The sequence below is a fragment of the Salvelinus sp. IW2-2015 genome, linkage group LG1 (assembly GCF_002910315.2).
Source record: "Salvelinus sp. IW2-2015 linkage group LG1, ASM291031v2, whole genome shotgun sequence".
NCBI classification, from domain to species: Eukaryota; Metazoa; Chordata; class Actinopteri; order Salmoniformes; family Salmonidae; genus Salvelinus; species Salvelinus sp. IW2-2015.
This window is the reverse complement of record NC_036838.1, coordinates 38,330,503-38,353,727: the sequence shown is the minus strand read 5'-3', so window position 1 is coordinate 38,353,727 and position 23,225 is coordinate 38,330,503. Positions and strand designations below refer to the sequence as shown.

The 23,225-nt window shown below is 42.5% G+C and overlaps 1 protein-coding gene across 2 annotated transcripts in view; it reads left to right on the top strand.

Annotated features, from left to right (window-relative positions):
* The window catches only part of LOC111967143 (S-adenosylhomocysteine hydrolase-like protein 1), a 63,408-nt gene that overhangs the window by 3,568 nt on the left and 36,615 nt on the right, over nt 1-23,225 (top strand). Inside the window, exon 1 of one of the 2 annotated variants that reach the window (XM_023992019.2) lies at nt 8,872-8,993. The exons of the other annotated variant lie outside the window; for it this stretch is intronic. Coding sequence (XP_023847787.1) covers nt 8,949-8,993 — 45 coding nt within the window. The 5' untranslated portion in view covers nt 8,872-8,948. Of the gene's footprint in view, nt 1-8,871; nt 8,994-23,225 lie in introns of those variants that run through there. 2 annotated transcript variants of the gene reach the window in all.

Here is a 23,225-nt window from a genome sequence, read left to right as displayed (position 1 = left end):
ACAGACCTCTACATGCTTTGTAAGTAGGAAAACCTGCAAAATCGGCAGTGTATCAAATACTTGTTCTCCCCACTGTATCTAACGGGTGGCATCCCTAAGTCTAAATATTGCTGTTACATTACACAACCTTCAATGTTATGTCATAATTATGTACAATTCTGGCAAATTAATTACGGTCTTTGTAAGGAAGAAATGGTCTTCACACGGTTGGCAACGAGTCAGGCGGCCCAAAATGCTGCATATACCCTGACTCTGCTTGCACGGAAAGCAAGAGAAATGACCCAATTTCCCTAGTTAAAAGAAATTCATGTTAGCAGGCAATATTAACTAAATATGCAGGTTTAAAAACATATACTTGTTGATTGATTTTAAAGATGGGCATTGATGTTTATGGTTAGATACACATTGGTGCAACGACAGTGCTTTTTTGGGGAATGTGCTTGTTAAATCATCACCCGTTTGGAGAAGTAGGCTGTGATTCGATGAGAAATTAACAGGCACCGCATCGATTATATGCAACGCAGGACAAGCTAGATAAACTAGTAATATCATCAATCATGTGTAGTTAACTAGTGATTATGTTAAGATTGATTGTTTTTTATAAGATATGTTTAATGCTAGCTAGCAATTTATCTTGGCTTCTTGCTGCACTCGCGTAACAGGTGGTCAGCCTGCCACGCAATCACCTCGTGGAGTGCAATGTAATCGGCCACAATCGGTGTCCAAAAATGGCAATTACGATTGTTATGAAAACTTGAAATTTTGAAAACTTGAAATTGCAGAGCGCCAAATTCAAAATACAGAAATACTCATAATAAACATTCATAAAATATACAAGTGTTATACATCAGCTTAAAGATTAACTTCTTGTTAATCCAGCCGCTGTGTCAGATTTCAAAAAGGCTTTACAGCGAAAGCATACCATGCGATTATCTGAGGACAGCGCCCCGCTTACAAAAGCATACAAACATTTTACAACCAAGTAAAGGAATTACAAAAGTCTGATATGGCGACAAAATTAATCACTTACCTTTGATGATCTTCATATGTTTGCAGTCAAAAGAGTTGTTCAATAAAGTCCCTCTTTATGTCACAAAAAGTCAGTTTTGTTGGCGCGTTTTGTTCAGTAATCCACTGGCTCAAAGGCGGTCACAACATGCAGACGAAAACATCCTAATAGTACCTGTAAAGTTTGTCGAAACATGTCAAACGATGTTTATAATTAATCCTCAGGTTGTCTATTGTATAAATAATTGATAATATTTCAACCAATAGCGTCTTCAATAGACAAGAAAAACAACGAACGGTGCGCAATCGGTCACGGGCTCAAAACAGCTCTGGTTTATTTAGAGTCCACTGAAACAATGTTTCAGAATACAAGCCTGAAACAATGTCTAAAGACTGTTGACATCTAGTGGAAGCCATAGGAACTGCAATTTGGGTCCTATCCAAATACATACTGTACAGGCATTCAATAGAAAAGTACCCACATCAAAAATATCCCACTTCCTGGATGGATTTTCCTCAGGTTTTCACCTGCCATATCAGTTCTGTTATACTGACAGACATTATTTTAACAGTTTTGGAAACTTTAGAGTGTTTTCTATCCAATACTACCATGCATATCCTAGCTTCTGGGCCTGAGTAACACCTGTGACACCTGCCCTGAATAATGCGACGCCACTGCCCATAACCAGATGTAGGCACAGTGTTAACGGAATTTGATTTATTGGCCACAAGCTGTCAGCTACAGTAAGGCCTAGTATGCATTTAAAGTTGTAATATGTAACTTTTTGGGCGACCCGACCAAATTCACATAGAACTGTAAGTTATAGATTTGTCCTTTTCATTACAAGCAATTGTAATAAGTGGTAGATCTGTTCTATGTGCACAATTTCTATGCTTCCTGTTAAGTTTTTGCGTATTTTACTCAATAGTGTGCAACTGCAGTCTGCAATTTGGGGCGTTCCTGCAGGTACCCCCCCCATTACCCCATTGGTTCCTTCATGAAACCCCTCCCCCGAGCACCCCATTGGTTCCTGCATAAAATCAGTTAGCTAGCTAACACACAGTGTCGCTCCGCCTCCCGTCAAGCGGGGGTGAAGGACATGCAGGAGGCTGGGGGGAAACCGTGTCCTAGCTAGCTAACTGGTTTCACGAAGGAACCAGTGGGATGATCGAGGGTGGGCCACCTGCAGGAACGCCCCAAATTGCTGGCCGCAATTGCACCCTTCTTTTTCCTTTCGGTTTTATACACCAGCTTCAAACTGCTGAAAATACAATATTTTTGGTTAATTAAAATATATTTCAGATGTTTAGATAATACAGTGATTCTTTACACTGCTTGTTTTGTCACTAAACTGAAATTAGGCGAACTATTCAAATTTTAGCACCCAGGAAAAGGCAAAGTGGAGAAACTTCACACACATACAAACACACCTTTAAAAAAACACAATTATAGGGGAATTTCACCCTGGCTCTGCCACGGCATATAGTCATTACTTTAATAACAACATAATTTTTTTATCATTAACAAATACATTTATGCATATCTGGTCTGGGTGGGAAAGCCTCATGCCCATTTCGTAACGGGTCCAACCTGCAACATCAGGCCTCTACCTGCAATATCAGTAACACCTGCTGCAACATCACTGTACAGCTCTACCTATGTGAGTGCAACGGGCGGTAATGATTTAGGCAGGTTACCTTCGCTTCCTTGGGCACAGGGACTATGGTGGTCTGCTTGAAACATGTAGGTATTACAGACTCGGTCAGGGAGAGGTTGATAAAGTCAGTGAATACACTTGCCAGTTGGTCCGTGCATGCTTTGAGTACACGTCCTGGTAATCCGTCAGGCCCAGTGGCTTCGTGAATGTTGACCTGTTTAAAGGTCTTGCTCACATCGGCTACCAAGAGCGTTATCACACAGTCATCCGGAACACCTGGTGCTCTCATGCATGCTCCAGTGTTACTTGTCTCAAAGCGAGCATAAAAGGCATTTAGCTCGTCTGGTAGGCTTGCGTCACTGGGCAGAACACGGCTGGGTTTTCCTTTGTAGTTCGTAATAGTTTTCAAGCCCTGCCACAGCCGATGAGCATCAGAGCTGGTGTAGTAGGATTCAATCTTAATCCTGTATTGACGCTTTGTCTGTTTGATGGTTCGTCTGAGGGTGTAGCGGGATTTCTCATAAGCGTCCCGCTCCTTGAAAACGGCAGTTCTAGCCTTGAGGATGTTAACTAATCCACGGGTTCTGTTTGGGATGTGAACGTAATGTCACTGTGTGGACGATGTCGTCGATGCACTTATTGATGAAGCCGATGACTGAGGTGGTATACTCCTCAATGCCATTGGATGAATCCCGGAACATATTTCAGTCTGTGCTAGCCAAAACAGTCCTGTAGCGTAGCATGTGCGTCATCTGACCACTTGTACGTATTGAGCGGGTCACTGGTACTTTCTACTTTAGTTTTTGCATGTAAGCAGGAATTAAGCCAATCAGTTGTGTTGTGACAAGGTAGGGTTGGTATACAGAAGATAGTCCTATTTGGTAAAAGTCCATATGGCAAGAACAGCTCAAATAAGCAAAGAGAAATGACAGTCCATCATTACTTTAAGACATGAATGTCAGTCAATCCGGAACATTACAAGAACTTTCAAAGTTTCTTCAAGTGGAGTCACAAAAACCATCAAGCTCTCATGAGGACCGCCATAGGAAAGGAAGACCCAGAGTTGCCTCTGCTGCAGAGGATAATTAGATTTACCATCTTCAGAAATTGCAGCCCAAATAAATTCTTCAAATTCTGCGTAAATCAGGCTTTCGTGGTCGAATTGCTGCAAAGAAACCACTACTAAAGGACACCAATAATAAGAAGAGACATGCTTGGGCCAAGAAACATGAGCAATGGTCATTAGACCTAAGGAAATCTGAATTTGTCTGTTGACTAAATTTGAGATTTTTGGTTCCAACCGCCGTGTCTTTGTGATACGCAGAGTAGGCGAACAGATGATCTCCGCATGTGCGGTTCCCATCGTGAAGCATGGAGGTGTGACGGTACTTTGCTGGTGACGCTGTCAGTGATTTATTTAGAATTCAAGGCACACTTAACCAGCAAGGCTACCACAGAATTCTGCAGCGATACGCCATTCCATTTGGTTTCTGCTTAGTGGGACTGTCATTTGTTTTTCAACAGGACAATGACCCAACACACCTCCAGGCTGTGTAAGGGCTATTTGACCAAGAAGGAGGGTAATGGAGTGCTGCATCAGATGATCTAGCCTCCACAATCACCCGACCTCAACCCAATTGAGATGGTTTGGATGAATTTGACCACAGAGTGAAGGAAAAGCAGCCAACAAGTGCTCAGCATATGTGGGAACTCCTTCAAGACTGTTGGAAAAGCATTCCAGGTGAAGCTGGTTGAGAGAAGAGTGTGGAAAGCTGTCATAAGGAAAAGGGTGGCTAATTTAAATAATCAAAAATATATTTGATTTGTTTAACACTTAAGGTTACTAAATGATTCCATATGTGTTATTTCATAGTTTTGATGTCTTCACAATTATTTTAAAATGTAGAAAAAACATTTAAATAAAGAAAAACCCTTTAATGAGTAGGTGTACTGACTGGTACTGTATATATTATATATATTTAAAAACAATATATGTAGGGGATTGGAAATGATGCAGCCACAACCTATCTGCAATATTAAAGCTGATCTACCCCCTGTTGAAAAAAAACTTTCGGGCAGTTTTCCGTTACTGCCACAATGACATTAAGATAATTTTGTGATACTTGGCCTGGTGTTCTATCGTTAGTAAAATGTTGGTATCATGGCAACACCACTAAAACAAGCTTCTAAGTAGGCTGGATAAGGGGAATTAATAGCATCAGGCAATGATGAGCTGTATTTAGCACTGGTCAGTCAGGGGACTTCACTGTGGATGAGCCAAGGTCATGTAGCTCACACTACGGCCTATCACGTTCGATGGACAAGTGTCTCCTTCCACTGAGGTCCCCCTGCCATCTCCATGACGCCTGCCTGGATTAATCTACAGATAAGACAATCAGGGTGTTGTGTACTCAGAGCATGCGCTGACTAACTGGCAACTGTCTTCACTGACATTTTCAACCTTTCCCTGTCTGACTCTGTAATGCCAACATGTTTCAAGCAGACCACCATAGTCCCTGTGCCCAAGAACACTAAGATAACCTGCCTAAATGACTACCGACCCATAGGACTCACATCTTTAGCCATGAGTGCTTTGAAAGGCTGGTCATGGCTCACATCAACACCATTATCCCAGAAACTCTAGACCCACTCCAAATCGCGTACCGCCCCAACAGATCCACAGATGATAATCTCAATCGCACTCCACACTGTCCTTTCCCACCTGGACAACAGGAACACCTATGTGAGAATGCTGTTCATTGACTACAGCTCAGCATTCAACACCATAGTGCCCACAAAACTCATCACTAAGCTAAGGACCCTGGGACTAAACACCTCCCTCTGCAACTGGATCCTGGACTTCCTGACGGGCCGCCCCCAGGTGGTAAGGGTAGGTAACACATCCGTCACACTGCTTAGTCCCCTCCTGTACTCCTTGTTCACCCACGGTTCACAACAACCTCTCCCTCAATGTGAGCAAGACAAATGAGCTGATCGTGGACTACAGGAAAAAGCGTCCCGAACAGGCCCCCATTAACATCGAACGGGGCTGTAGTGGAGCGGGTCGAGAGCTTCAAATTCCTTGGTGTCCACATCACCAATTAACTATCATTGTCCAAACACACCAAGACAGTCGTGAAGAGGGAACAACAACACCTTTTCCCTCTCAGGACACTGAAAAGATTTGGCATGGGTCCCCAGATCCTCAAAAAGTTCCTCAGCTGCACCATCGAGAGCATTCTGACCGGTTGCATCACCGCATGGTATGGCAACTGCTTGACATCTGACCATAAGGCGCTACCGAGGGTAGTGCGTACGGCCCAGTACATCACTGGGGCCAAGCTTCCTACCATCAGAGGAAAGCTCAAAACATTGTCAAAGACTCCAGTCACCCAAGTCATAACCTGTTCTCTCTGCTACCGCACGGCAAGCAGTACCGGAGCGCCAAGTCTAGGACCAAATGGCTCCTTAACAGCTTAACAACATCAAATGGCCACCCGGACTATTTATATTGACCTCCCCTCTCCATTTGTTTTTACACTGCTGCTACTCGCTGTTTATTCTGTATGCATAGTCACTTTACCCCTTCCTACATGTACAAATTACCTCAACTAATCTGTACCCCCGCACATTGACTCGGTACCGGTACCCCCTGTATATAGCCTCGCTATTGTTATTTTATTGTTATTTTTTACTTTAGTTTATTTACTTTAGTTTATTTAAATCGGCATGGCCGATTAATTAGTGGCGATTTTCAAGTTTTCATAACAATCAGTAATCTGCATTTTGGAAGCTGATTATGGCCGATTACATTGCAATCCATGAGGAAACTGCGTGGCAGGCTGACCACCTGTTACGTGAGTGCAGCGTCAAAAGGACCTTGTGGCAGCAAGGAGCCAAGGTAAGTTGCTCGCTAGCATTAAACATATCTTATAAAAAAACTATCGATCTTCACATAATTACTAGTTAACTACACATGGTTGATGATATTACTAGGTTAACTAGCTTGTCCTACGTTGCATATAATCAATGCGGTGCCTGTTAATTTGTCATCCAATCACAGCCTAATTCAACTTCGCCAAATGGGTGATGATTTAACAAAAGCGCATTTGCGGAAAAAAAGCACATTCGTTGCACAAATGTACCTAACCATAAACATCAATGCCTTTCTTAAAATAATTGCACAGAAGTATATATTTTTAAACCTGCATATTTAGTTAAAATAAATGCATGTTAGCAGGCAATATTAACTAGGGTAATTGTGTCACTTCTCTTGCGTTCAGTGCAAGCAGAGTCAGGATATATGCAACCGTTTGGGCTCGTTGCGAACTGTTTCTTCCTAACAAAGACCGTAATAAATTTGCCAGAAATGTACAGAATTATGACATAACATTGAAGATTGTGCAATGTAACAGCAATATTTAGACTTAGGGTTTCCACCCGTTTGACAAAATACGGAATGGTTCCGTATTTCACTGAAAAAATAAACGTTTTGTTTTCTAAATTATATAGTTTCCGGATTTGACCATATACATTTTTTGTTTTCTAAATTATAGTTTCCGGATTTGACCATATTAATGACCAAAGGCTCGTATTTCTGTGTGTTTATTATAAGTCTATGATTTGATATTTGATAGAGCAGTCTGAGCGGTGGTAGGCAGCAGCAGGCTTGTAAGCATTCATTCAAACAGCACTTTACTGCGTTTGCGAGCAGCTCTTCGCAATGCTTGAAGCACAATGCTGTTTATGACTTCAAGCCTATCAACTCCCAGGATTAGGCTGGCAATACTAAAGTGCCTATAAGAACATCCAATAGTCAAAAGTATATGAAATACAAATGGTATAGAGAGAAATAGTTGACGCGTCATAATTCCTATAATAACTACAACCTAAAACTTCTTGACTGGGAATATTGAACCACCAGCTTTCATATGTTCTCATGTTCTGAGCAAGGAACTTAAACGTTAGCTTTTTTACATGGCACATATTGCACTTTTACTTTCTTCTCCAACACTGTTTTTGCGTTATTTAAACCAAATTGAACATGTTTCATTATTTATTTGAGACTAAATAGATGTTATTTATGTATTATGTTATGTTAAAATAAGAGTTCATTGTTCCTTCAGTATTGATGTAATTGTCATTATTACAAATATATATATATATATATATATATATATATATATATATATATAAAATCGGCCGATTAATCGGTATCGGCTTTTTTTGGCCCTCCAATAATCGGTATCGGTGTTGAAAAATCATAATCGGTGGAGCTCTAATCAAAACACCAATAGTGCTAGGCTGTGAGAAATATCACTGATATAATTATTCTGAAGGAAAGCTTCTAAGAACTAGTGTTGCACGGTATACTGGTAATATCATGTTACTAAGATGTCATGATACTTATGGTCCCAACATTTTAGGATACCGTAGTATTTCATATGATATTACCACATTTTCCGGCCCTACTGATCTAAAGAACCTGTTATAAGCGTCTGTTAGAAAATGTTCATAAATTCAGTTACATTTTTGAAGTAACAGACACTTACATGGCAGTTGGATTTTACCCAGTGAAGCATGAAGTGTGCTTAAATAAAAGTTCCCTTTGGTGTGGTAGTACGTTTTATTATGGTTTATATTGTAATGAGGTCACTGGGGTCACTGCTGATCCTCATCGTAGAGGAGCATGGTGACTTATGGGGGCGTTTGCTTGGCGGCCAGGTGCGGGTACTATTGACTAATGGAATTAAATGGCTAATGACTGACTGCTCATTCTAAAACCACACTGGTGGTGGTGGTGTAAGCAGGATGGGTCAGAATAGTGGGTATTTTTAGGCTGGACCATATCGGTGGGCCTGGTCAGATCTGCTGCAGTGCTTTTAGGCTTATGGAAACAGGCTTTAATTCCCTTTCAATCCTTTTTATTAGCCAATGACCTCAGGCTCAATTAGCAAGCAGCCACTGCCAGGATTTCACTGGATGGAAAGGGGCACAAAACTTACAAAATCGAAGGGAATGGAACATTAGCAGAGAGACTGTGAGAGCGAACAGATCCAGACTGAGACAATATTGCAAACAGGGAAACGACTCAAGTAAAGGACAGAAGGAGAGAGGGAAGCGGATTAGTCAGGTGGCTGATGGTGGGGGCTATGGTACGGCCCTCTTTTGCCCTCCTGGAGTGGATATTGCTATGATAACAGATGCTGAATGTAACAGCCAGGAGAAGAGCTTGAGCACTGGTGAGGGATGGACGTAGAGCCTGTACTGCAAGTGTGAGGTATGGAGCTACAAGCGGGAGCCATGGCTCAGGCACACAGACACAGGGTGAGTGAGAGGGTGAGGAGTAGTTCTGAGCACTGTTCCATAAAAACCCTCTATGACTGAGCCATGCAGCCTGACCGTGTCTCACTTAGGAAGATAAAATAATCTGTCATTTTTTTTATTTGCCTTTTTTTCCAGCTCAGTTATTTTTTTTTCAAAAGGTTGTGAACTTTCAACACCCTTAAGGTGATATGAGTCACATTGTAGCAAAGTTACAATGCAACCATTTTAATGCTAACTTGCTCAGTTATATTGGTAAGGTAGATCGAGAATCTCCCCTCTAAGCATATGCTGTCAAATGTTTTTCTTTGCAGTTGATAGAGGTCAGCTTTCTGAAAGAGGATTATGGATTTGTACTGAATTTTGCTGTTGTACAGTTCCGGTTCTCTACAAAAATGAAGTGGATAATTGACTGAATGCAATAGGGCAGGGGTAGGCAACTAGATTTAAACTGCGGGCTGGAACATAATTATAATCATTTGCACACTGCAAATTGAACACAAGTAAGCCCAAAAAGAGATTATATTTGAAAATAATAATTTCATAACTTGATTACATTGACACGATCACATCTATTTTTATTTGTGGGAATACTTGGCAACAGATTTCCTAAATTAGACAAAAATTCAGCAAAATATTTCTTTATGTATTTGTTTGGGGCCTCCAAAAATCACTTAATAAGGGCCGGTATTGGCCCGCGGGCCGCCTATTGCCGACCCCCCTGCAATAGAGAGTATTATGGTGGAAACAGTTCTTATAGCCGACAAGAACTTTCGAACGCCAGATTGGCAGTTACCTCAATTCCGGCTTCAACTTAGACTCATCTGCCCTGGGCTTTTTCTGTAATTACAATCCAATTTTCAGGGTAGCAAGAGGAAACGCCTGTGTTAGAGGCAAGAGAGGGGGAGTTCTGGTGAGATTAAAGCAAAGGTAAAACTGGCCACCTCTTCCCTCTAGTCTATTGGCCAATGTACAGTCACTTGATCATAATATGAATGACCTCCGATTGCGCATTTGCTACTAACGGAACTTGCGTAACTGCAAATATTCTCTGCTTTTCTGAAACATGGCTTTTGAACAAGATATCCGCCATGGCAATCCAACTCGATGGATTCTCCATTCTCCGAGCGGACATGACAGTGAAGTCAGGGAAATCGAGAGAGGAAGAGGGGTTTGCCTCTTCATCAACAACAATATGGTGTGCTGACTCGAGCGCAGTGGACCCATTGTTCAGTCATCTTCGAATACCTGATGGTCAAATGCCGACCCTTCTACCTCCCGAGGGAATTTTAAGCTGTTATTGACTGTTGTATACATTCCACATTCCATTACATTTAACGAACTGTACAAGGCTATAAACAAGCAGGAAAACTTGCACCCGGAGGCTGCTTTCCTTGTTGCCAGCAATTTTAATTATGCGTCATTAAGACACGTGATGCCCAACTTCCATCAACATGCTTTCTTTGCCACTAGTGGTGATAAAGTCCGAGACTACTGTTACTCTACCCACAAGCAGGCATACAAGGCCCTCCCTCGTCCCCCATTCGGCAAATCGGATCATGACTCCGTACTCCTGCTTCCTGTTTACAAGCAGAAGCTCAAACAGGAAGTACCCATAACTCTCACCTTTGAGAAATGGTCATCAGAATCAGAGATTATGCTACAGGACTGCTTTTGCTAGCTCTGACTGAAATATGTTCTGAGGTGCCGCCGATAGCATCGACGATCTAACAACCTCCGTCACTGGCGACATTAGGAAATGCATCATTGAGGTTGTCCCCACTGTGATGGTTTACTGCTTCCTCAATCAAAGCCCTGGATTAAAGATGCACTGCAGAAATCTCTCCACCATTTCCTGGTTGCTAAGGTTGCTAAAATTCTAATAGTTCGCCTAATTTCAGTTTGTGACAAAGGCAAGCATAGTGTAGAGAATCGTTGTTCCTTCTAAACCACTGTGAAATATATATTTTCCATAACCAACAATATTGTATTTTCAGCTGTTTGAATCTGATGTCCAAACCGAAAGTAAAAGATGCAAAAACGAAACTTAAGAACAGGAAGTATAGAAATAATGCTTATAGAACAGATTTACCGCTTCTTAAACTTGCTTTCAATAAGAATGACAGATCTATAACTCACATTTCTGTGATTTTGGTCTGCTCGCCCAAAAAGTTACAAAATGCAGCTTTAACACAGAGGTTGTCGCTAAACTAAAGGACAGGGCTAACGCACATAAGATTATCGCAGACAACCCTGAGGCTACTCTTGCAGCATGAACTGGCATGTTGCCCACCCAATCAAAGGATCAGAGAATGAATCTAGTACTGAAAGCCTAAGATGCAGCTAGCTAGCACTGTAGTGCAAAATATTTTGTGAATGGTTGACTGAAATTATAGTGGATTTATCGGTGGTGACAGTTTCCTATCCTCGGTGCAGTGGGCAGCTGGGAGGAGGTGCTCTTATTCTCCATGGACTTTAGTGTCCCAGAACTTTTTGGAGTTTGTGTTGCAGGAAGCTAATTTCTGCTTGAAAAAGCTAGCCTTGGCTTTTCTAACTGCCTGTGTATATTGGTTTCCAACTTCCCTGAAAAGTTGCATATCACGGGGGCTGCTTCGATGCTAATGCAGAAAGCCACAGGATGTTTTTTGTGTTGGTTAAGGGCAGTCAGGTCTGGAGAGAACAAGGGCTATATATGTTCTGGTTCTAAATTTCTTGAATGGGGCATGCTTGTTTAAGATGGTGAGAAGGCATTTAAAAATAAAAAATAAAAGGCATCCTCTACTGACGGGATGAGGTCAATATCCTTCAGGATACCCGGGACAGGTCGATTAGAAAGGCCTGCTCGCTGAGTGTTCAGGGAGCGTTTGACAGTGATGAGTGGAGGTCGTTTGATGCTGACCCATTACGGATGCAGGCAATGAGGCAGTGATCAAGGTGTATTTAGAGGGCAAGTTGGTTAGGATGATATCTATGAGGTGCCCCGTGTTTACGGCTTTGGGGTGGTACCTGGTAGGTTCATTGATAATTTGTGTGAGATTGAGGGCATCAAGCTTAGATTGTAGGATGGTGGGTGTTAAGCATGTCCCAGTTTAGGTCACCTAGTAGCACGAGCTTGAAGATAGATGGGGCAATCAGTTCACATATGGTGTCCAGAGCACAGCTGGGGGCAGAGGTGGTCTATAGCAGGCGGCAACGGTGAGAGACTTGTTATTAGAGAGGTGGATTTTTAAAGTAGAAGTTCAAATTGTTTGGGTACAGACCTGGATAGTAGGCAGAACTCTTGCGGCTATTCTCTGCAGTAGATTGCAAACACCGCCCCTTTGGCCGTTTATCTGTCTGGAAATGTTGTAGTTAGGGATGGAGATTTTTTTATTTTATTTTTTTTATTTCACCTTTATTTAACCAGGTAGGCTAGTTTGAGAACAAGTTCTCATTGCAACTGCGACCTGGCCAAGAAAAGCATAGCAGTGTGAACAGACAACACAGAGTTACACATGGAGTAAACAATAAACAAGTCAATAACATGGTAGAAAAAGAGAATCTATATACATGTGTGCAAAAGCAGAGGTAGGCAATAATCGAATAATTACATTAGCAAATTAACATTGGAGTGATAAATGATAAGTGATAAAGAGCGCGTGCTGCGGGTGGGTGGAGCATCGTGACCAGTGAACTGAGATAAGGCGGCAGATTTCAGATTTCAGAGTTTTTGGTGGTCTTCCTAAGCAGGATTCAGACACGGCTAGGACATCCGGGTTGGCAGAGTGTGCTAAAGCAGTGAATAAACAAACTTAGGGAAGAGGCTTCTAATTTTAAACCATGCATGAAACCAAGGCTTTTACGGTTACCGAATTCATCAAAAGAGAAGCCTGGGGATAGGAGTGGAGCTAGGCACTGCGGGCCTGGATTCACCTCTACATCACCAGAGGAACAGAGGAGGAGTATGATAAGGTATGCTAAAGCTATGAGAATTGGTTCCTCTAGGACTTCCGGAACAGAGAGTAAAAGGAGCAGGTTTCTGGGGCGAATAAAATAGTGAAGGTAATAATGTACAGACAAAAGGTACTGGTAGGATGTGAATACAGTGGGTAAACCTAGGCATTGAGTGATGATGAGAGAGATATTGTCTCTGGAAACATCATTGAAACCAGGTGATGTCATCGCATGTGTGGGTGGTGGAACTGAAAGCTTGGATAAGGTATAATGAGCAGGGCTAGAGGCTCTACAGTGAAATAAGCCAATAAACACTAACCAGAACAGCAATGGACAAGGCATATTGACATTAAGGAGAGGCATGCTTAGCCGAGTGATCATAAGGGTCCAGTGAGTAGTGAGGTTGGTTGGGGTCCCGGCGATTCAGACAGCTAGCCGGGCCATGGGTAGCAAGCTGGCAAAAGATGGAGGTCTGTTTTTAGCCACCTCGTGCGTTTCCGTCGGTAGATTAGTGGGGTTCCGTGTGGTAGAGGGGACCAATCCAATTGGCAAAATAGTTATAGTTATAGTGGCCCAAGAAAATTGTCTGATAGACCTATTCAGATAGCAGCCGATAAGACAGCTAACGATTAGCGGGCCGCAGATGGGTGTTCAGGTTATGTCGCGATGGAGAGGCCAGTTGGATAACTCCCTCGGGCAGATAACGTCGGTAGTCCAGTCGTGAAGGCCCGATGGTGCTCCGCATTGGCAGTAAAACGGGTCCGGATAGGTGATTGTAGCCCAGGAGTGGCTGATGGAACTCTTCAGCTGGCTAGCTCCGGAATAATTGATGTTTGCTCAGGGACCGACGTTAGCCAATAGTCACTCGGATAGCAGCTAGCTAGCTGCAAGATCCAGGTGTAAATGTCCAGAGCTTGCGGTAGAAATTCGGGGATATGGAGAGAAAAATAGGTCCGGTATGCTCTGGTCTGAGTCGCGTTGTACAAAACTGGCGATAGCTTTTCGAGCTAAAGGATAGCTGATGACCGCCTACCGTGGTTAGCTGAATACTAACGTTAGCCAGTGAACTGGCTAACTTCTGGCTAGCTTCTGTTGTGGATTTCAGATTTGAGGTGAAAAATACTTTTTTAATTTTTTTTATTGGTGAGGCGGGTTGCAGGAGAGTGTTTTGAAGTTGAGTTTTTAGAAAAAAATATATAAAAAGATATGCGAAGAAAATATGTAAATATATATATACATGGGACACGACAAGACGAGGACAAAGGACGTCTGACTGCTATGCCATCTTGGAATAAACAATGTATAGCAGTTATGATATGACATGGTTTGGCTTGGAAAGTTTTTTTTGTCTGGTCACTTACAGCTAATGTGTTGTGCATTGAAGTCCACAAGCGACGGGACAAGGTGAGTGGAGGAGAGCACATAACGTTAGATGTGAGAAGGAATACAACGTGGCTGCTATGAAATTGAACTGTGTTTATTCGTGATCAGGGGTGTATTCATTCCGCCGATTCTGTTGAAAATAACATTCTTAAAAGGAAGCTGAACAAAACAGGGATGAACATACCTGAATTTGTCCAATAAAAACTATTTTGCAACTGTTGGACTAATGATTGCACCCTGTATCAGCTAGATGCAGGCAAGAGTGTGCAATCCGGTATTGAATGTTTCACTGTTTGTCCATGTGTCACTGTCACCTCATATTTTTCTCTCGACCTGTTTGCACCAACGTTTGTAACTTTCATTCATAGGCTAGGTTGTAGCAACCTCATGATGGGTATAGGGAAAATTTGAGTATCATGTAGTAGCCTAAACCTATTGCTGTTACATTGAACTGATTGAATTGAAAATGAATGAGCCATCCAATAAACTGGCCATGCTCATGAAGAAAAAATGATTGCCCTCCCTCATCTTAAACGGCACTGACCGCCACTGGTATAGGAATAAGGTGGAATGATATTACACAGGCTCCGCCGCATGTGGCAGGGGCTCCAGTCCATTACGGATTACAAAGGAAGAACCAGGCATGATCTACCCAATGATGCCTTCTACCAGACGAACTCAATGCATTTTATACATGCGTCGACAATAAACACTGTGTTGTGTGTGAAGGCCTCACCGACCCAGAGGACTGGGTGATCTCGCTCTCCAAGGCCGACTTGAGTAAGGGCTTTAATCAGGTCAACACGCGCAAGGCCACAGGGCCAGACTGTATTCCGGAGCATGTTCTCAGAGCATGCACAGAACAGCTGGCAGGCATATTACTGGTCATTTTCATCCTCTCCTTGTCCCAGTCTGTAATCCCCACATGTTTTAAACTGACCACCATAATTCCTGTTCCAAAGAACTTGTAAGGCTTCATGCCACAATGACTACCGCCCTGTAGGGCTCACATCTGTAATCAGGCACACATCAACTCCGTCATCCCAGACACCCTAGACCCACAATTTGCATACCCACCCAACAGATCGATAGACAATCTCAATTGGACTCCACATTGCCCTCACCCAACTAGATAAGAGGAATAGCTATGCGAGTATGCTGTTCGTTGACTACAGCTCAGCGTTCAATACCATTATCCCCTCCAAGGTTGTCACCAAGCTTAGGACCTGGGACTGAACACCTCCCTCTGCAACTGGATCATGGACTGTCGGACCGTCCCCAAATGGTGAGGGTAAGCAACATCACCTCTGCCACGTTGACCCTCAACACGGGGGCCCAACAGGGATGTGTGCTTAGTTCCCTCCTATACTCCCTGTTCACCCACGACTGCGTGACCACGCACGACTCCAACAACAACCTCTCCATCAACATCACTAAGGCAAAGGAGCTGATCGTGGACTACAGGAAATGGGGGGTGGTACGCCCCCATCCACATTGCTGGGGCTGTAGTGGAGTGGAGCTTCAAGTTCCTTGGTGTCCAAATCAAAAAGGACTTAAAGTGGTTCACATACATGCGCAAAGTAGTGACGAAGGCGCGGGTTCTACAGCTGCACCATTGAGAGAATCTTGACTTGCTGCATCACTGCTCGGTGTTTGGTAACAGCACTGCCCTCGATCACATGGTGATACAGAGGGTGGTGTGGACAGCCAGGAACATCACTGGGGCCGAGCTCCCTGACATCCATGACCTCTTTCAGGCAGTGTGAAAGGAAGCCCTGAAATTGTTATACTAAAGCCATAAACTGTTTGGGGAAGGGGTACTGGTGACTCCACACACACTCTGAAATACAATCATCATATACATTATGCTGCTACTACTCTATCAGATATCCCGATGCCTAGTCACCGTACTCCTATACATATCTACCTCTATCACTCCAGTATCCCTGCACATTGTAAATATTATAGCTTCTTACTTTCTCTTGTTTTTCTTATTTTTATTTGTGTGTTTTTTGGTTTTTGTACGATATTGATTACTCCATTGTTGGGTTTTGAGCTTGCAAGAAAGGCATTTTACTGTACTAAAAAATGTGTTAACTTGACTTGAAATTAAAGCAAATCTAGGGGATGGAGGTAGCATGTCTTGTGTATGCCAAGTAGTAAAACGGACACAGTCACCTCAGCATCACACGCTTACACATACTGTAGACCTTTACAACAACGCACGGACCAAGAAAACAATCAATCTCTTTGTACACAGTGCTCTGGCAGAGTGCCTCTGGACTTTGAGCCCTGGTTCTTTTCAATGCTGAGACTGTGTTCTGTTTCAGTTGTGGCTTAATTTAAGAAAGGTTTGAGCTTGTGCACAGCATTCCAAAGTAAATGCAGAAACCTCCCAATCCATCCCTCCCTGCCTAAGGACTCACATTGGAGGAGCATAGAGTTATAGCTTCTGCTGTTTTAAAGGAATTAATCTCAAATCTCAGTTACTGAGCATGCAAGCTCCCTGGTTCTTGGTTAAAAAAAAGAGAKGCTTCTGGTTTTGGAATCAGTGTCCTGCAGGCACAGGTGACAGTGGTAGATACAATCAAAGCAAACATTTCCATTGGTGATTCTCTGTAACCTGTCACTATCCACCCAGGTCCTCACCTGCATGACATGTGGAGGTATGCGCATTCTACCAGAACTGTGTGACCCAGACTCAACCTTCAGGAATAGGTTGCTACCGCTGGAATTTATGGGAACACTGCCAACTTGGCACTTGTCCTGCCTCTAGACAGCAAAACCAAAACTAAACTTAAGAAATCAATGCTCACTATTATACTGTTTGTGTCAGACACCCTAAGTAATGTGTGGGCTGCAAATATTAAGGATGTCCTTTGTTTGCAGGTGTCTGTGGCTCGGTGTATGTCTGTTTTTAGTCTCTACAATGGTCCATCCGAGACAAGGGACCGAAGACAATTACATTAGCGGGGCGGCAGTTAGCCTAGTGGTTAGAGCATTGGACTTGTAACCGAAAGGTTGCAAGATCGAATKCCTGAGCTGACAAGGTAAAAATCTGCCCACTGTTAACTGCCTGTCATTGAAAATAAGAATTTGTTCTTAACTGACTTGCCTAGTTAAATAAATAAAACATTTAAAATGTTTTGGAAAGTTCCTTTTTTCAGGCTTATTTTAAAATTGATTAAATAAAAATTGTTCCTCATCAATCTACAATCTATCCCATAATMACAAAGTTTTTGGAAACATTTTATAATAAAAATAATTTAAAAAAACTTATTTACATAAGTATTCATACCCTTTGCTATGAGACTCAAATTGAGCTCCGGTGCATCCTGTTTCTATTGATCGTCCTTGATGTTTCTACAACTTGATTGGAGTCCACCTGTGATACATTTAATTTATTGGACATGATTTGGAAAGGTACACACCTGTCTATATAAAGTCCCACAGTTGACAGTGCATGTCAGAGCAAAAACCAAGCCATGAGGTCTAAGGAATTGTCCGTTGAGCTCAGAGACAGGATTGTGTCGAGGCACAGATCTGGGGAAGGGTACCAAAACATTTCTGCAGCATTGAAGGTCCCAAAGAACACAGTGACCTCCATTCTTAAATGGAAGAAGTTTGAAATCACCAAGACTCTTCCTAGAGCTGGCAGCCCGGCCAAATTGAGCAATCGGGGTAGAAGGGCCTTTGTCAGGGAGGTGACCAAAAACCCGATGGTCATTCTGACACAGAGCTCTAAAGTTCCTCTGTGGAGAACCTTCCAGAAGGACAACCATTTCTGCAGCACTCCAAGAGTGACGGAAGTCACTCCTCAGTAAAAGGCACATGACAGCCTGCTTGGAGTTTGCCAAACGGCACCTTTGGCCTGAATGCCAAGCGTCATGTCTGGAAGAAACCAGGCACCGCTCATCACCCAGTCAATACCATCCCTACGGTGAAGCATGGTGGTGGCAGCATCATGCTGTGGGGATGCTTTTCAGAGCCTGGGAGACTAGTCAGGATCAAGGGGAAACATGAAAGGAGCAAAGTACAGAGATCCTTGATAAACCTGTTCCAGAGCGCACAGGATCTCAGACTGGGTGCGAAGGTTCACCTTCCAACAGGATAACGACCCTAAGCACACAGTCAAGACAACACAGGAGTGACTTAGGGACAAGTCTCTGAATGTCCATGAGTGGCCCAGCCAGACCCCGGACTTGAACCCGATGTAACATCTCTGGAGAGACCTGAAAATTGCTGTGCAGCGACGCTCCCCATCCAACCTGACATGGCTTGAGAGGATCTGCAGAGAAGAATGGGAGAAACTCCCCAAATACAGGTGTGCCACGCTTGTGGCGTCATACCCAAGAAGACTTAAGGCTGTAATCGCTGCCAAAAGTGCTTCAACAAAGTAGTGAGTAAAGGGTCTGAATACTTATGTAAATGTGATATTTTTATTACATTTGCAAAAATGTCTAAACCTGTTCTTGCTTTGTCATTATGGGGTATTGTGTGTAGATTGATGCGGGAAACTATTTAATCTAGTTTAGAATAAGGCTGTAACGAAAACTAAATGTGGAAAAAGTGAATGGGTCTGAATACATTCCAAATGCGCTGTAGATGGTAAGTAAGGCTTTCCCAAAAACCTTCTCAAATAAATGTTAACTACAAAGTAGCCTATTCCTACCTGGCAGAATTATATTATGATTATTTGCGTCAAGCCATTGGCCATTTGGTTAGCAAACTCTGCAATCACATGAGTGCTACAGAGACACCGCTAACCAAACAACAGACTCTGGCTGGTGCACACTTGCATTAAAGGGTCATTTTRCCCCAGACCTCAAGTGGTCTCCTGGTGTGGTTTAGGCATTGTTGTGGACTTAGAATGTTCAATTTGGTAGTTTTTCTATTTAAAAAGTTAGATTTTTTGAGTGAAATCCTAAAAACTGAAAATGGAAACCTGGAAAACTAAATGAAGAAAATGGAATTTGGGGAATTTTATTTTATAGGCCCTACCTATTGGTACTTTATCCTCTATACCGACACAATTGTTTGGGGAATGTTCTTGTGCAAAATGGTTAGAGCAATTTGCCATCGATGAGTGAAAATCAAACAAGACCTTGGTCTGAAGTTCATTAATGGTCCCACTGCCCTCAAACCACGTAAAGACCCTCTGGCATGCTAACATTCAGTACATATCCAGCGTCCCTCTCTGGCCTCCAGCCGCAGTTTAACATGCTAATGTTCTCACTGGATTCTTCAAATACTGGGGAGATTATCCCACATTAACCTCTGGCTCTGTTTAGACCTCCCCAGTAACTGCATGTAGAAGGAAGAGTGGGTCAGCCAAGCATGTCTTGGCTATGAGAGGGGTCACTGCCAATGAGAGATCTTATAGGTCACATCACTGCGCTCTATATTCTTCTGTAAACTGGTKATCTCTGTATACCCGTCACAAGACCCACTGGTTGATGATTATTTATAAAACCCTCTTAGGCCTCACTTTCCCACTATCTGAGATATCTACTGCACCCCTCATCCTCTACAAACAACACCCGTTCTGCCAGTCACATTCTGTTAAAGGTCCCCAAAGCACACACATCCCTGGGTCACTCATCTTTTCATATTGAGGCCTTTTGGTTGTAAATTAGAACTTGTTCTTAACTGACTTGCCTAGTTAAATAAAGGTTAAATAATTAAAATATTAAGGTTGTAGTTTTCAAAACACTGGGAGCTATCAAAGACCCAAGAAGCTATAGGACCTTTTTGCTAAGCATAGGCTACTTGTGTACATCCTGAGCAGAAAGAGGTTTGTATCTTGGCATTGTTGTGTTGTGTGACTTGGGTGACGTCTTATTTTGTCATGATTCATAACACATTACCTGGAAATGTGACACCACCAGCACACATGCACAATCCCTGTGATGAACCAGGTGTTTCTCATGTGAATCTGGGTTTTGTTATTTAAATATTTGTTTTTTTATTTCTATTTGGTTTTGGTCCCATTTTTTTATTTAAATTTAGTTTCAATTAGTTTTCAGACTTGATTTACTAGTTTTTATTTATACTGAACAACAATATAAATGCAACATGCYACAATTTCAATGATTTTACTGAGTTACCATTCATATAAGGAAATTGGTCAATTTAAATAAATACATTAGGCCCTAATCTATGTATTTAACATGACTGGGCAGGGGCACAGCAATGGGTGTGTATGGGAAGGCATAGGCCCACCCACTGGGGCTCAAGGGCCCGGCCAATCAGAACAAGTTTTTCCCCACAAGGGCTTTATTACAGATGGAAATACTCCTCAGTTTCATCAGCTGTCCGGGTGGCCGGTCTCAGACGATCCCGCAAGTAAAGAAACCGGATGCTGCCAAATTCTCTAAAATGACATTGTAGCCGGCTTATGGTAGAGAAATTAACATTCAATTACCTGGCAACAGCTCTGGTGGACATTCCTGCAGTCGGCATGTCAATTGCACTCTCCCTCAGCTTGAGACATCTGTGGAATTGTGTTGTGTGACAAAACTGCACATTTTAGAGTGGCCTTCTACTGTCCCCAGCACAAGGTGCACCTGTGTAATGATCATGCTGTTTAATCAGCTTCTTGTTATGCCGCAGCTGTCAGGTGGGAGGATTATATTGGCAAAATGCTCACTAACAGGGATGAAAACACATTTGTGCACAAAATGTGAGCGAAATAAGCTTTTTGTGCATATGGAGCATTTCTGGGATATTTTATTTCAGCTCATGAAACGGGACCAACACTTTACATGTTGCTTATATATTTTTGTTTAGTATACTTTGATTTAAAAACATTTAATAAAATTTTTATATTTAGTTTTAGTGTTGGGGACAGAAAGTAGCCAATGCGTGGGAGGCTAAGAGCCATTTGTAGGCCTATGTTTTGTTTTGGGGGGGGGGGGGGTCACTTCGTGCCACTGGGGGGCAGTAATACATAAGGTGGTGGACCATAGACTTGGATAGACATAACATCTGTATCTGTGTCTTGATAGCGTCTGTCAGAGCATGTGCAGGTCCATTGAGGCCATCTCCATCTTGAAATAGTCAATTTCCTTCTTCACAAGTAAAACTCATTGGCTGATCCATCCTGATGACCCTGCTGTCATAAATTAAACCGGGTCATCAGTTCATGCCAACCGGGTCAGGAGGGATTAGCCAATGAAGTTGGAAGTCCCGCCCAGTTGACTAAATCAAAATGGTAACAGTTCTCAATGGTGCTGACCATGCTAGCACAGGCTTTTGGACACTAATGGTTTCCTAACCCTCTCCTAGGCACCCCCCAGACATTTCACTTTTTTTTTTAACCTTAAACTGGCACACCTGACTCAATTAGTCCCAAGCCTTTGACTAATTGAATAAGGTGTGCAAGTTTAGGGTGAAAACAAAAATGTGGAATGTCTGCGGGGGGCCTGAGGAGAGGGTTGTTGAAACCCTGCTAGAGGACTCCATATATCTTCATGGCCAGGACATACAGCACCAGTCAAAAGTTTGGACACACCTACTCAGTCAAGGGTTTTTCTTTATTTTTACTATTTTCTACATTGTAGAATAATAGTGAAGGCATCAAACTATGAAATAACGCACATGGAATCATGTAGTTACCAAAGAAGTGTTTAATAAATCAAAATATATTTTAGATTCTTCAAAGTAGCCACCCTTTTGCCTTAATGACAGCTTTGCACACTCTTGGCATTCTCTCAACTAGCTTCATGAGGTAGTCACCTTGAATGCATTTCAATTAACAGGTGTGRCTTGTTAATTTGTAGAATTTCTTTATAATGCATTTGAGCCAATCACTTGTGTTGTGACAAGGTAGGGGTGGTATACAGAAGAGGGCCCTATTTGATAGAAGACAAAGTCCATATTATGGCAAAAACAGCTCAAATAAGCAAAGAGAAACATTCCATCATTACTTTAAGACATGAAGGTCAGTCAATAGGGAACATTTCAAGAACTTTGAAAATTTCTTCAAGTGCAGTTGCAAAAACCATCAAGCACTATGTTGACTGGCTCTCATGAGGACCGTCACAGGAAAGGAAGKCCCAGAGTTACCTCTGCTGCAGAGGATAAGTTCATTAGAATTACCAGCCTCAGAAATTGCAGCCCAAATACATTCTTCAGAGTTCAAGTAACCGAAACATCTCAAAATCAACTGTTCAGAGGAGACTGCGTCAATCAGGCCTTCATGGCCGAATTGCTGCAAAGAAACCACTACTAAAGGACCAATAAGCAGAAGAGATTTGCTTGGTCCAAGAAACACAAGTAATGGACATTAGACCGGTGGAAATCTGTGCTTTGGTCGGATGAGTCCAAAATTGAGATTTTTGGTTCCAATCGCCATGTCTTTGTGAGATGCAGAGTAGGTGTTCGGATGATCACTGCATGTGTGGTGCCCAGTGTGAAGCATGGAGGAGAAGGTGTGATAGTGCTTTGCTGGTGACACTGTCTGTGATGTATTTAGAATTCAAGGCACACTTAACCAGCATGGCTACCACAGCATTCTGCAGCGATACGCCATCCCATCTGGTTTGTGCTTACTCGGACGATCATTTGTTTGTCAACAGGACAATGACCCAACACACCTCCAGGCTGTGTAACCCAATTGAGATGGTTTGGAATGAGTTGGACCACAGAGGTGAAGGAAAAGCAGCCAATAAATGCTCAGCATATGTGGGAACTCCTTCAAGATGGTTGGAAAAGCATTCCAGTTGAAGCTGGTTGAGAGAATGCCAGGAATGTGCAAATCTGTCACCAAGGCAAYGGGTGGCTACTTTGAAGAATCTAACACTTTTCTGGTTACTACATGATTCCATATGTGTTATTTCATAGTTTTGATATCTTCATTATTATTCTACAATGTAGAAAATAAAGAAAAACGCTTGCATGAGTTTGACTGGTACTGTA